General features: G+C 36.1%; 1 protein-coding gene across 1 annotated transcript in view; it reads right to left on the reverse strand.

The window, feature by feature from the left end:
- The window catches only part of LOC145256348 (vam6/Vps39-like protein), a 248094-nt gene that overhangs the window by 183274 nt on the left and 50038 nt on the right, over positions 1-14782 (reverse strand). The window contains exon 9 of the mRNA XM_080115165.1: positions 3717-3900. Coding sequence (XP_079971291.1) covers positions 3717-3900 — 184 coding nt within the window. The remainder of the gene's footprint in view (positions 1-3716; positions 3901-14782) is intronic.

Below are 14782 nucleotides of genomic sequence, written 5' to 3' on the forward strand. Positions count from 1 at the left end.
CCAAACAAGACATATTGCCTTTTGATAATGTGAGGGGCTACTAATTTGGATTGTGTCTACAGGGGACTATGTGGGGAGTTAAGCAACAAGATGTCTGTTTAAACTTCGGCATGTCAGTACAGTCAGAGAAGCAAGAAACAAGGAGAAAATTCCAAAGTCTAGCAGTCCGAGGAAAGAAATTATTAGAGTAGAAAACTTTCTAGCGTTTAGGAACCTCAGCAGTGAAGGGGTGCGATTTTGCTGCTTGCTGGGTTAGAAGTATGTAGATTGAGGGGGCATAAGTGCTAGGAGTTCATCAGAGCACATACCATTAAAGTACTCATAAAACAGGCACAGGGATGTGAGATGGCGGTGATGGGACAGAGATTGAGGCTTGTTTGACAGATCGGGAGCTATTAGATTGGTTAAGTAAAATAAATTGTAGTGAAGGACATTATAAAACTATACAACAATAATAAAAATAAATTCACTATTCAGAACCAAAGTTTAATTTAAATGATATTTGGGTCTGACTTTAAAAATATAATAATATAGCTGGGGCATTGTCTTGTAAGAGGAGAATGTTAGATATTGGCAGGCAACCCATCATCAACGCTCTGATCCCCATCTGGCACCAATTGGGATGGATGGCTCTCGTCTGAGAGAGGCCCCATGTTTTGACAAGCTTCTGGGTTTAACCTTTACTCCTGATCTGAAATGGAACACGTACATCAAGTCTGTTGCCAAGGTCGCTGGAAAGATGGTGGGATCCTTCTACCGCTCCAGAAGATATCTCACTAATGATGCAATTCTCTATCTATATAAAAGTCAAGTACGTCCAAGGATGGAATACTGCTGCCATATCTGGGCAAGAGCTGCTAAAAACAGCCTATCCTGTCTTGACAGAGTACAAAATAGACTTCGTGGCTTAGTGGGGGATGCCCTTTTCTCTACCCTGCAACCTCTCTCCCACAGAAGAGACGTTGCGAGCCTATCCTTGTTTTATCGTTATTTCCATGGCAGGTGGTCGTCTGAACTCCAATCTCTGGTCTCCCCTCGCCAATCTTTCACGAAAAACACCCGTCTAGCTGAATCCACTGTGAAAAATTTCTCCCACTCTTTATCTATGCCTAAATCAAAACGTGGATTCCATGAACAAAGCTTCTTTCTTAGAACTGCACGCCTGTGGAACTCTGTTCCATTTGCCTGCTTCCCACCTGACTATAACTTGGATGTCTTCAAGTCCAACGTTAACAAATTCCTAATGAACCGCCCCCTTAAGTAAACACTTCATCAAATCTCCACACTAACCTAATGTACTTGCAATAACCTTTATCCCTGAGTGGCTTCCGGGCCTTGATAAGTGGTGACCACTGTGTAAAAAAAAAAAAAAAAAATCCCGGGAAGAAAAAAAACATTTGATGGGTTGCACACACATAAATAGATTCAATGTGAAGAATTGAGGACTTTCCACCATTGTCTAATGGAATGCATAATTTGACCCATAAATATGTGAGAGGATATCAGTCAAAGGTTGAAACAATGGACAATAGGAAATATTAAACATTCCAATAGGAAAATAATGTTTTTATAAATAAAATCGTCACAGAAAAAAGTCAGTCAGAGACAGTGTGCAAGGCTCGTCATCATTTCTTCACTAATCGACAACCATCTAACCCAGTACCAACCCATGCGTGTCTAGAAGTGTAAGCCATGTTTAGTTTCAGAACAGTTTCCGATGGTTCATTGTTCTAAACAAGTCTTAAGAGGTGACTGGTTTGCAGTAGACAGAACAGTTTCTGATGGTTCGTTGTTACACACGTCCTGAGAGGTGACTGGTTTGCAGTAGACAGTTCCACAGAGCAAAATATTCTTACCGTGTTGAGATGGAAAAAACATGCGAAATTGCTACAGAAAAGGTTTAATATTTATGGTTTCTGATTGATTGATAGTACAACGAGAATTAATTCGATTCGTCAGTTCCTAGCATCATCGTTTATAAATAGAATCGTCCGACTGTGTGGGATCATACCCCATGACACATCCAAAATATTGCAACAGCGCATTTCAGAAACATCAAATTACAGAATAATACGTAATCAAAAGCTGATTTGTCGGTGTGAAATAAAAACATATTTTCTATAGATCAACTGTGTTGTGATTTTTACTTCGCTGTCAGCGTGTGTATATATTTTGTGCCAGTGACAAAAGTAGATGTTAACATTTATAAAGATGGGACAAACGCATTTTGAAAAAACCGGCCACAGTGAATACCTTTGCTAATCTTACCTCACCTCTTAACTTTGAAAGCTTCTTTTAATTTACTAAAAAGTGACGCATAATACACTCCTGTCATTGCGGTACCCTTTGCCAAGAAATGTGTTATTACTCTATCCTGGTCCCAGAAGATTGAACATGATTTTGCCAGCAAAAGTCTGCACCCTTACTTTCTTGCTTCCACTGCGTTAGTCTCTGAACCAGGTTTAATCCTGTGTAATCAACCTTTTCTAAAACTTTGACTCATTTTGGCATCACCTCCAAATTCATCTTCGGGCACTATGTGTTTCTCACTTCTGGAAAAGTGTCGGCAACCTGCGAATCCATCTGGCAAACACCTTATGCATATTGTCATGAATGATAGTTTCCACAGACTCCGTTCTAATCTTGACCTCGTGAGCTATTTCACAAATAATCATTCATCTTCCAAAATGGCAGACTCAGTTTGACTGATACGCTGTCAATGGTAAAAATGGGCAACAAGGTTTGGAAACTGTTTCCACAGATTTCCGGCCATTTTTATGCCAGCGTTCTACATGGGGCATCATGCGTTTCTTTCATTTCATCAAAAATCTGGTGTGCATCTTTTCAAATACAAAACTGGATCACTGTGCAACACTCAACAGGCTTCATTTCATACAGGACTTCAAACAGTTGTAAATCGGAAACAACTAAGAGTTCAGAGTTATAATTTGACACATAACTCATAGAGATATAAATCATTACATATGGAAAATTTCAGCTAGATCAGAAAACTGGAAGTGGATAAGGGGCATTACTTATTGAATGATCCTCATAATTGATTTAAAAATAAAGGAACTTTTGATAATTTTGAAATATTTATCAAACTATGATTTTAAAAAAGAAAAAAAGCAGACGATGCACATCTGTAAATTCATCCTTGCGTACTTGATACATTTTTGCAACCTGGGAATCCATCTAGCAAACACCTTATGCATATTGTCATGAATGATAGTTTCCACAGATCCTGTGCTAATCTTGACCTCTTGGACTATTTAGCAAATAATCACGGCTTGATCTTCTAAAATGCCACTTTCAATCTGACTGACACATGCCTCATTAACGGTAGAATACAACCAGGTCTGCAAGAGGTTTCCACAGATTTCCGGCCATGTTTAAATTCAAAATGTCATGGTCATATGACAGGGCATTATTACCATACATTCCTTTTATTTCATCAAAAGTCTCCCATGGTGTGCTTCCGTTCAAATACAAAAACTGGATCACTACATAACACTCAACAACTCAGTTCAAACACCTGCAAATCAGAATCCACCATTAGTTCAGAGCTGCAATTTGCCACATAACCCACAGAGATATAAACCACTGCACATGCAAAATTTCAGCTAGATCAGATAACTGGAAGTGGGTCAGGGGCATTACTTATTGAACGTCTCTCGAGTAAAAAAATATTCTAAGTATACTGAATTGAAACTTACCAACTGCAACTGGAATGTCAGTCCACTGAAGTGGATATTTCTGGCTGGGTAATCCTTCTTCATCCATAAAAATGGACATTTCATCTCTGCTTAGAATGACTTGGCTGTCGGTTAATTTGGAAACTAAAGGATCGCCCTGTTTACTCCCCAAAGAGAACAATTCCTTCAACTTGCCATCCGTAATCTGAAGATACAAAAAAAATATTAGATACACGGGAATTTTATTGCTTATTATTATTATATCTATAATTATTATTATATCTATAATTATTATTATATCTATATTTAATATCTATATTTAATATTATATATATATTTAATATCTATATTTAATATTATATATATATTCAATATTATATCTATATTTATTATTATATCTATATTTATTATTATATCTATATTTAATATTATATCTATAATTATTATTATATCTATAATTATTATTATATCTATATTTAATATTATATCTATATTTAATATTATATCTATAATTAATATTATATCTATATTTAATATCATATCTATAATTAATATTATATCTATAATTAATATTATATCTATATTCAATATTATATCTATATTCAATATTATATCTATATTCAATATTATATCTATATTCAATATTATATCTATATTTATTATTATATCTATATTTATTATTATATATATATATTTATTATTATATATATATTTAATATTATATATATATTCAATATTATATCTATATTCAATATTATATCTATATTCAATATTATATCTATATTTAATATTATATCTATATTTAATATTATATCTATATTTAATATTATATCTATATTTATTATTATATATATATATATTTATTATTATATATATATTTAATATTATATATATATTCAATATTATATCTATATTCAATATTATATCTATATTTAATATTATATCTATATTTAACAAGTGAAGTATGCATGGTCCACTGTGAGTGCACAGTGAATGAGGCATAAAAAAATGACAAAGTTCAGCATTTGCCTCCCTCATTTAGCCCAAAAAGTCCCCAGAGGACATCAAATCCTGATGAAAATGAACAAACGGTGCAGTTTTAGGCCTTAACATATGTAAATTTTAGTTCTGCACCATGTAAAAAAAAAAAAGAAATGACTAAGTCTATCATTTGCCCGTCCCCAACCCCATTTAGCCCCAAAAGTCCCTTTTATTTATTTATTTATTTATTTATTTTTTTTTTTAATTTAATTCATGCCTAGCCAAGTTACTGTTGAAAAATCTAAATGTGACGAAGTTCAGGATCTATTCAAAATATATAAGCAGAATATTGGTTTTCTTTCCTTTCCTTCTCAAAGAAGGGGAAAGCTCTCACTAACGACCACATATGTAAGGTGTGCCCCCCCTACTCCAATGACCTGGCATAGTAAGGTTAGAATTTCCTTAGCGTCACTTGCATGGTGGTCGAAGAGAGCCATTTGCCACCACACCGAAGATCTAATTTTTAGCTAAGTACATTTTTTTTTTGTATTTTCTTTGCACACTTTATCTTATTTTATATTTTATTCTATCCTCTTTTTAAACCAAACAAATCTAACCCTTCTATTTTATTTTATTTATTTATTTTTTTTTTTCTTTTCGATGTAATTTTTATCTTACTTCTCAGACATCTTGACCATTCTTGATTCACTTATTTTAAAAACAATTTCCTGACTAATTTTTTTTTTACCATGTCACATCGACGTAGTAATGCGGAGGGGGAATCCCTATTTAGCTTATTTAGATGACAGAAGAACTTTATTTAAGTACAATACTTAATAGTAACAGCCATGGTAAGGTGCAAAAAAAAAAAAAAATGCCACCTAATTTAACTTTCACTATTCGTTACCTAAATAGGCAGTATCTTAGCTGTGATACTAGAGCTATTCTTCCTGAGTGGATGCTATGCTCCGTGCGGTACTTTAATGTCTTCCTATAAATACAAAATACGGAATTCCGATCCACCATGAACTAGTTCTTGTAACTGGAACAAACACCTAACTGCTAGCTACGGAATCCCAATATACATTTTACCTCCAAGACTATTACCTCTGTCTAGCCTGCATTGGAGTTCATTCCTATTCCAGTTGGTATTAAACAGCCAAAGTACGTACTCGGAAGCAAAGCACACCGCACTGCATTACACAACTGTCTCCTCTTAGATATCTTTGCAACGCTAATACGAAACTGAACCAATGCTCCTTGCTATGCTAAATGTCCATAACTTTTACTTGAAAGCTGAAAACATCTTCTCTCAATAATAGAAACTCACCTTGTACCTCCAACTTTATTCGCACCTACTAAAACCAGCCCATATATCTATTTACCAAATTACACATGACTCAAAACTTACTGTTTTACCCGTACTATACTGCACTCGCATCTCATGCCCTGCTAACATCTAAAATATAGTTTTGGCACAACTCGTGGTTCAATTCTTAACACCTACTCACGCTTTAATATTATACTAGACCCAAGCTCACATGAATAAAAAAATAAATAAATAAATAAAAATAAAAATAAAAAAGAAAAACAATAATAAAAAAATATATATAAACAAAAGTGAAAGCCTCAAACCACATTATCTCCTAACAAGCCTCCTTACAATCATAGTTGCTTACACTGCATGAGCTCTACTCAACCCCTTTATCCACTAACAATGAAATAAAAATATCCCTAATCCACTTTGAGGAGTGTAACTATTTAGCAGATATAACCTCTACAAACTAACCCAATAACAGTAACTAACCACGCGGGGTCGCAGAAATACCTGGATTAGAACCCAGGCGCGGAGCAAACCCTCTCAGTGGTGACGGACCCAGTAGATCTTTCCAGATCATCTGTCTAGGAGAAGGAAAACTCTGAAACTAAACCAAAGAGGAGGGAGGCCTCTTCAGTCTTGGATGACAACCTTCCTAGAGCTGGTGACTCAAACAAATTACCGGTTTGCCATACCTAAATTGCTTAAGGAGTAGATAGGTCCTGCCTATCGCCTGGCTTCCATACTCCTTCTTTGCCTATTAGTCAGGCGCAGAGATACTACCACAGTGATTCGACAGAAACACCCATTGGTAGATCTTGTTTCTTGTCTAGGGCAATGAACGCCGTTTCCCCCACTCCCGACACACCCCACCCCGAAAGCTGGGCACTTGAGAATGCTTGAGTACCACATATGCCTGAGCAATTAGATTGGGCTGACCTTCCTCTGATGGGTTGAGGGTACCGGATTGACAGTTACTGGCTGCTGTTTCCGACTGGTAGTACAGGTGCCCTAACTCTTTGGTAGCGCTTAGAGCGGCTGCTCCATCAACAGTTGAATAATATCGGGATGTTTGCAGTGCCATGGCGCGCATGGAAAGGGACCCTGCACTCATCCCCGGTGGGCTTTCCTGAGGCCACAGTCCTAGTTGATGGAGGGTCAGCTGATGGTCTACTTGTGATGCATGTGTGATATTCTGCATAACCTCCTGTTCGGCTTCCCCTAACTCAACTGAAACTCGTTAAAAAACATGATGACAGTACAATCTAAAAATAAGCTTAAACCAGGCTTAGGGTCAAACAAATCCAACTTGCCTCCTCCCTTGAGGCTTGCATTCACAAATATCCGTGGGCTTAGAACTAATTTAGCTGATGTTGAAGCATTTCTCCTAAAAAATACCCCGGATATCTTAGCACTAAGTGAGACTAACCTACACTCCTCCATCCCCTCTAACTACTTTAACATGCCTGGATATCTCCCACTCTGCCGTAAGGACTCTGACAGACATATGCACGGACTTGGAGTTTACATTCGTAATACCCTTCCCTTGACTAGAGAAACAAACCTAGAAACGGATGATCAAGCCTTTATGTGCTTTAGACTAATCATGCAACACAGCATTAGCTACTTCTACTTTCTCTACCGCTCTCCCTCGACCCAAGACTGCACCATAATAAACAAAGTATCTGACAGCATAGACACAGCACTCTCCTTCGACACTAGCGCCCAAGTACATGTATTTGGTGACTTTAATGTCCATCACAAAAACTGGCTTGGATTCTCTACTTATACAGATGCAGCAGGCAGCGCAACTCATAGCTTCTCTGTATCTCACTCCTTATCGCAAATTGTTACTTTTCCAACCCGCTTCCCTGATCAGGAAGAACAACACGCATCACTATTAGATCTGTTCTTGACCACAGTTCCTGATGATTGTGTAACGAAAGCCGACAGCCCACTTGGGAACGCTGATCATGCGGTAATAATGGTTGAAATCGCCCTAAACTCTAGACCCAAAACTGAAGAGCCAGTGCTCAAAACAACGAGATATTATAAAAAGGCTGACTGGGAAGCTATCAGAAATCTTATCAGAGACGCCCCATGGGGAAATATTTTTTCTCTTCCTGCTGAACAGTGTGCAACTAAGACCACTGAATGGTTCAAAACTGCAATCGAAGCGCATGTTCCCATGCGGAAATTCTATAGCAAGCCCCACTCTCCCCAATGGTTTACTTCGACTTGCGCAACTGCCATTGCTCAAAGGCAGCATGCATTCCGCAGGTTTAACCGACATAAGTCCAGTTCAAACAGACAAAAGTACATAGAAGCTAGAAGTAACGTTAAGAAAGAAATAGCGACAGCTAAGAGGGAATTTACGGAAACCACTAAAAAACGCATCGAAGCACAAAAATTAGGAACTCGTGACTTCTGGAAAATCTACAACAGTGTAGTAAATAATGGGCAATCAACAATTCCCCCACTAACCAACAATCACGAGGTTCTTTGCTCAGCAACCGAGAAGGCTAACATGCTTGCCAGTCGGTTTGCCTCCAACTCTACACTGGACCCTCTAAACCACCCCCTACCTGACTTTCCTATGCGGACAGACGCCACGCTAGACGATCTGGAAATCACCCCTGCTCAAGTGCATGCTATCATAAAAAACCTTGACACTTCCAAAGCATGTGGACCCGACCTCATCCCAGCTGTGCTATTAAAAAAGTGCTCAGCCGAAGTAGCTCCAGTTCTCTCCAAACTCTACAACAAATGCCTTAATGAATCTTGCTTTCCGAGCTGTTGGAAAACTGCTTCTGTGGTACCAGTATTCAAGAATTCTGGCGAAAGAACTGACCCATTAAATTATCGCCCTATTAGCCTCCTCCCACTTTTTGCCAAAATATTTGAGACCTTAATTAATCATGCTCTAGTCCATCACCTTACAGATGCTAAACTTCTGACCGACCATCAATATGGATTTAGACAAGCCCGTTCCACGGCAGACATCCTCACTGTAATCTCTGAACGCATATACCATTCACTGGACAAAGCGGGAGAGGGCAGAGCGGTAGCTCTAGATATATCTAAGGCTTTTGACAGGGTATGGCATGAGGGTCTCCTCAGGAAGATTAGATCTTACGGTATCACTGGTAGAATACTTAACATAATTAAATCCTTCTTAGATAAGAGAAAAATCCAGGTTGTCCTCGACGGTCGTACGTCTAAACAATATAATATAAATGCGGGAGTGCCCCAGGGATCTATCCTTGGTCCTCTGCTGTTCCTGATATTCATAAATGACCTCCCCGACAAAATTGCCTCTGAGATGGGTATATATGCTGACGACACCACACTCTATAGCAGGCACAACAGGAAAACAAATGAACATATATCTAAAGTAATGGCAGAAACACTAGAGGATGACCTCAAATCAGTAGTGGAATGGGGACAAAAATGGATGGTAACGTTCAATGCCACCAAGACAAAACTGGTTTCATTCAATAATTACAAGAAACCTTCTCTACCACCTATAGCAATGGCCAACAACTCTTTAGCTGAGAGTACGTCTTTCAAGCTCCTTGGCCTAACGTTCACAGGAAACATGAGCTGGAACAATTACATCGAGGGCATTGCCAGGGCCGCTGCGAGGAAGGTGGGCTCTCTCTACCGTGCTAGAAAACTTCTAACACCCGAAAGTATCCTGTACCTCTATAAGGCCACTATTCGCCCATGTATGGAGTATTGCTGACATATTTGGTCCGGTGCATCGGCTACTAGTCTCTCGCTCCTTGACAAGGTTCAAAAGAGAGTCGCAAATCTGATAGGCCCTAAACTGGCATCAAAACTTCAGCCTCTGTCCCATCGTCGAAACGTTGCATCCCTCTGCCTGTTCTACAAGTATTATAATGGTGAATGCTCTGAAGAACTGCAAGCACTTGTGCCCCCACGACGTGAACACCCTCGACAGACCCGACAAGCTGCAAAATCCCACCCCCACACTGTAGAGATCCCTAGATGTAAAAGATCTTTCTACTCCAGTAGTTTCTTCCCCAGAACTGCTAGACTTTGGAATTCCATTCCAGGTCACTGCTTCCCCAACTGTACTGACATGCATAAGTTCAAGTGCAACGTGAACCAACATCTCGCTGTCCTAATCCCTACATAGTACCCCAGTAGATGTTTCCCCTGATAGTAGCCCCCTACACCAAAGTGGCAATGTGCCTTGTTTGGGGTGAAAATGTAATAAAAAAGGCCTTAAACATATTTAAATTTGAGTTCAGCACCATGCAAAACTGCTAAATAGACATACACAGAAAAATTTTGGACAAATATGGTAAAATAGTCCCAAAAAATGAAGTGTTTTTATGAGCCCTATAAGAGACCCTGGGGCACAGCCAAGAGTTATCGCAAAGTATAAACAAACAAAATTATATAGAAATCAGTTAGTTACAACTTTTCAGAAAGTTTTATAAAAATTCAAGGCATCAATTTTTTTTTTAATAAGCAGAAAAGTGTCAAATTTTAACCATTTTAACCCAAAAGGCATCGGGAGGGGGGGGGAGACAGAGTTTTATTCCAAGGCATAGTTATTGAGAAAAGTGTGGATGGACGAAGGGTGAATTTACAGGTTCACCTTCCTTTTCTCGAGGGACCAATTATATATTAATATATAATTAAATATAGATATATTTATGCTGAAATATGTTTGTTTTTGTTTGCAATTATATTTCACCTTTTATTTATACCAATCCTTTAATTTACGGAGCTCAATGTAATTACAAAACACAACAAATAAATGACAGAAGTCTATATTCCAAATTTCAGGATATCAATCAAAGAATTTATTCTGCTCTTAACTCACCAGAAGAAAAAGCACATATCAATTCATCAAAAAAAAAAAAATAAAAATAAATGCATATAGGCATGATTACAAAATCAAAAAAATTGGGAGAGAAGTTGCAATTACAGTTTTTTCTTTTATTACGCCATGTTTGAATTTTCAAGTAAAATCACAAAAATTTAAATTCACATATTTATAAATTATATTCGTTTTCATATACAATTAAAAAAAATATATTTTATATAAAATACGCATCAAGTGTGCTTGAAAGCCAAATCACAACGTAATATTAGGAAAATAAATAAATATTGTACTTGTTTGAAATTTATCACAAATATATTTCGGAGGTATACTCCATCTTCAGTGTGTTTCTTTTTTCTTTTCTTCTTCCTTGCCATGTTGTAAAGTTGGAGAAAGAAGTCTATTTGTTGAGAGCTACACATTGTTTCTAGCGGTTGTATTTTGAAATGTTTGAACTGTGCGTAAAACAACATTTCTATATGAACTCTCATTCTTTGACGTTATTCTTGCGTTGGCTACGCACAGTTCAAACATTTCAAAATACAACCGCTAGAAACAACATGCAGCTCTTTACAAACTGACTTCTTTCTCCAACTTTACAACATGGCAAAGAAGAAAAGGAAAAAAAACAAACAAAACAATATACTGAAGATGGAGGATACCTCCGAAATATATTTGTGATAAATTTCAAACAAGTAAAATATTTGTTTATTTTCCTAATATTACGTTGTATTTGGCTTTCAAGCGCACTTGATGCGTATTTTATTTTTATTCAAATTAAAACGTTTCTGTATGAACTCTCATTCTTTCACGTTTTTATATTTTATATAATATTTTATTAATTTATTATTTATAATTAATCTATATATATTTACTTAGATAATATTAATAACTGTAAAATCTATAAACATATCTATATATTTATTCAATTTTTATATGAAACTAATTGCTTAATATATTGATTTTTGTTTCTGGTAATTCTTTGATATAATAATTAAATGTGCTATTTAGTAACAAAATCACACCCCTTCACTGTTGAGGTCCCTAAATATCAGAAAGTTTCCTACTCTAATACTTCCTCCCCTCAAACAGCTAGATTTTGGAATTCCCTTTCTGCTACCTGCTTCTCTGACTGTACTGATATGCAGAAGTTTAAATGTAATGTAAACCAACATCTTGTTAATCTTTCCTAGGTATGGTCCCAAATAATAGCCCCTTACAACCAAGTGGCAATATGCTTTGTTAGGGGTGAACAGGAGTAAGTAAAAAAACAAAAAATTATCTTACTACCTTAGAAAATTGGACTTTCTTAGTTAAAAATAAATAAATAAAACTATTTGATTAATTCATGTGATGTTTTGGAATATGACAATTTCATTCCATGACAAAAAAGATTTTTCTGTAATTTTTGTTTTTTGTAGGCTGAACTCTGGACTTGCACCTATATTTATTTTTAAATAATTTGATTATTACCCATGATTTCACAGAAACACATCAGCTTAATAGTGATTAGGCTTGGCCTACAAGCTGGATTTCCCAGGTCTCCTGCTGCAAGTTATCAATGTGAATCAGATTTTAATCGTGAAAACTGTAACAGTTGTCTACCTTGGATCATGTGATAAGTTAATGCTCTCGCTCTACAATTGGATGACTTGTTGTTTTTCAATGATTATAAGCTTTTTGAGTAATTTAGAGTTACTTCCCTTTACTCGCTACTACATAAAGTTGTGATTACATGAATTTTTTTTCTCATTGTGTCAAAATGTAAATAAAAGACAGTCTCTCTTGTCTGTGTGTTAAAATTAAAAACATCTGTACATGTTAATTTCTTTTGTCAGCGCTGATATGACTTCCAGTGTGAATCTTATTTAAAACAAACAAGGTATGTATGTAGTAGAGATTTAGAAGGCTATCACAATGCGAGGAATGAGATATAGTGGATGTTGGTGAGAGAAGACGAAAACAAGTGTCGATTTACAAATCAATAAGTACAAACATATATATATATATCTATATATATATATAGATATATATATTTATTAAATACAAATGTCTTACTTGTTATGTCTGTGACAATATCCATATTATGGATATTGTCACAGAATCTCTACTACATACCTATCCCACACAATGCTTCAAGCAAACTACATATCAATTCTAAACAAGGTATGTTTTTGTTTGATGTCTATGATATCAATGGACTAACTAATTAAGACATAATGTGATTTGAAATATAAAAATTAAAAAATATGCGGCTATTTTTAACAAGAGTCAAAACAAAAAATGGTTCTTGTTCAGATTCCTCCCATATTAAAAATAAAAGAAAAATGTATGCTGCACATACCCATGATGAAATGAAAATATTATATTCAAAAAATTATGTCGATTGATCAAGTGGTTTTATTTTTAAATAAGAAAATCAAATTTTATGAGCATCAAAGGAATGACTATCTCGCCCACCATTTTGAAGAAAAAAAAAACATGGATGCTCCTTTGTCATTAGAGTGGAATTCGAAAATCGAATTTCAAGTAAAACCAATCTTATCTACTCAATTTTCATGTTTCTATTTCCTTGCCTCCCCACGAGGGCAGAGTTAGACACAAGGTCGGTTTTTAATGTGGGGAAAATCCAGCTCCCCAAAAAAGGGGCACTCTGGATAGGAGCATAAATTAAAATTGCCTCAATCTAGAAGGATTTCTCCTCCACAGGCAGAGGTCAGAAAAGATACTACAGTTTGCTCTGAGCCAAAAAGGGCAAGGAAATGCATTATTCAATTTTCATGTTATTGTAATGAACATGTCTAAAATTTACAAAAAAGTGATAAGTAAGAAAATTTATTCTTAATGAAAAGTTTTTGAAGAAAATTAGTGAAAATTGAGTTTTGCTAAAAAGATGAACGGGAGAGTTTGAATTGTAACAAAGGGAGGTAATTATTCCCTGAAAATGAAAACCTTTTGCCAATTTAGCAAAACTAAATTTTCACCGTCTTTGAAAACTGTTTTCATTAAAAATTAATTTTCTACCTCATGATTTTCGTAATTTTTGGATATGTTCATTACTGTGACATGATAATTAAGTAGATATCATTGGTTTTAGTTGGAATTCAATATTTCGATTTTTGCTCTAATAGAGAAGAAGCACCAAAAAATCTATATAAAAAATAATAAAAAAATAAAAAAAGCAAGGGAGGTAATTCAGCAATCCATGCTAGAGTCATGTTGTAATGCCTACAAATTCCTATTTTAATCACTACGGTATAACTGGGCGTATACTAAATATAATTAGATCCTTCTTAGACAATAGAGGCATACAGGTTGTCATTGACGGGTGTACATCCAAGCAGCATAACATTAATGCGGGAGTGCCTCAGGGGTCGATCCTTGGACCATTATTATTCCTGATATTTATAAACAACCTCCCTGATAATATTGTGTCCGAGATGGACATATTTGTTGATGATACAATGCTCTATAATATGCATGGGGGAAGAACAGATGTACACAAATCTAGGACAATGGCAAGACCGTTAGAAAATGATTTCTCGACTATAGTGGAATGGGGCCGCAAACGGATGATAGCATTTAATGCTAGTAAAACTAAGCTGCTCTCCTTTGACAATTGCCTTTCCAACCGCCTATAGCCATAAAAAATAACACTCTACCTTCTACTGTCAAATTCCTCGGTCTAACATGTGCGGGTAATATGAAATGGAACAAATACATAGAGGACATTGCAAAGGCTGCTGCAAAGAAGGTGGGTTCTCGCAATCATACTAAAAGACTACTCACACCTGAGAGTATCATTTCCAAGGCCACCATTCGCCCATGCATGGAGTATTGTTGCCACGTCTGGACTGGTGCATCTCTCCCTCTTAGATAAAGTCCAAAAAAGAGTTGTCAATCTAATTGGTCCCACTTTATCAACTAAGC

The sequence above is a fragment of the Euprymna scolopes genome, chromosome 32 (genome assembly GCF_053919585.1).
Source record: "Euprymna scolopes isolate OS-2025 chromosome 32, ASM5391958v1, whole genome shotgun sequence".
Taxonomy (NCBI): Eukaryota; Metazoa; Mollusca; class Cephalopoda; order Sepiida; family Sepiolidae; genus Euprymna; species Euprymna scolopes.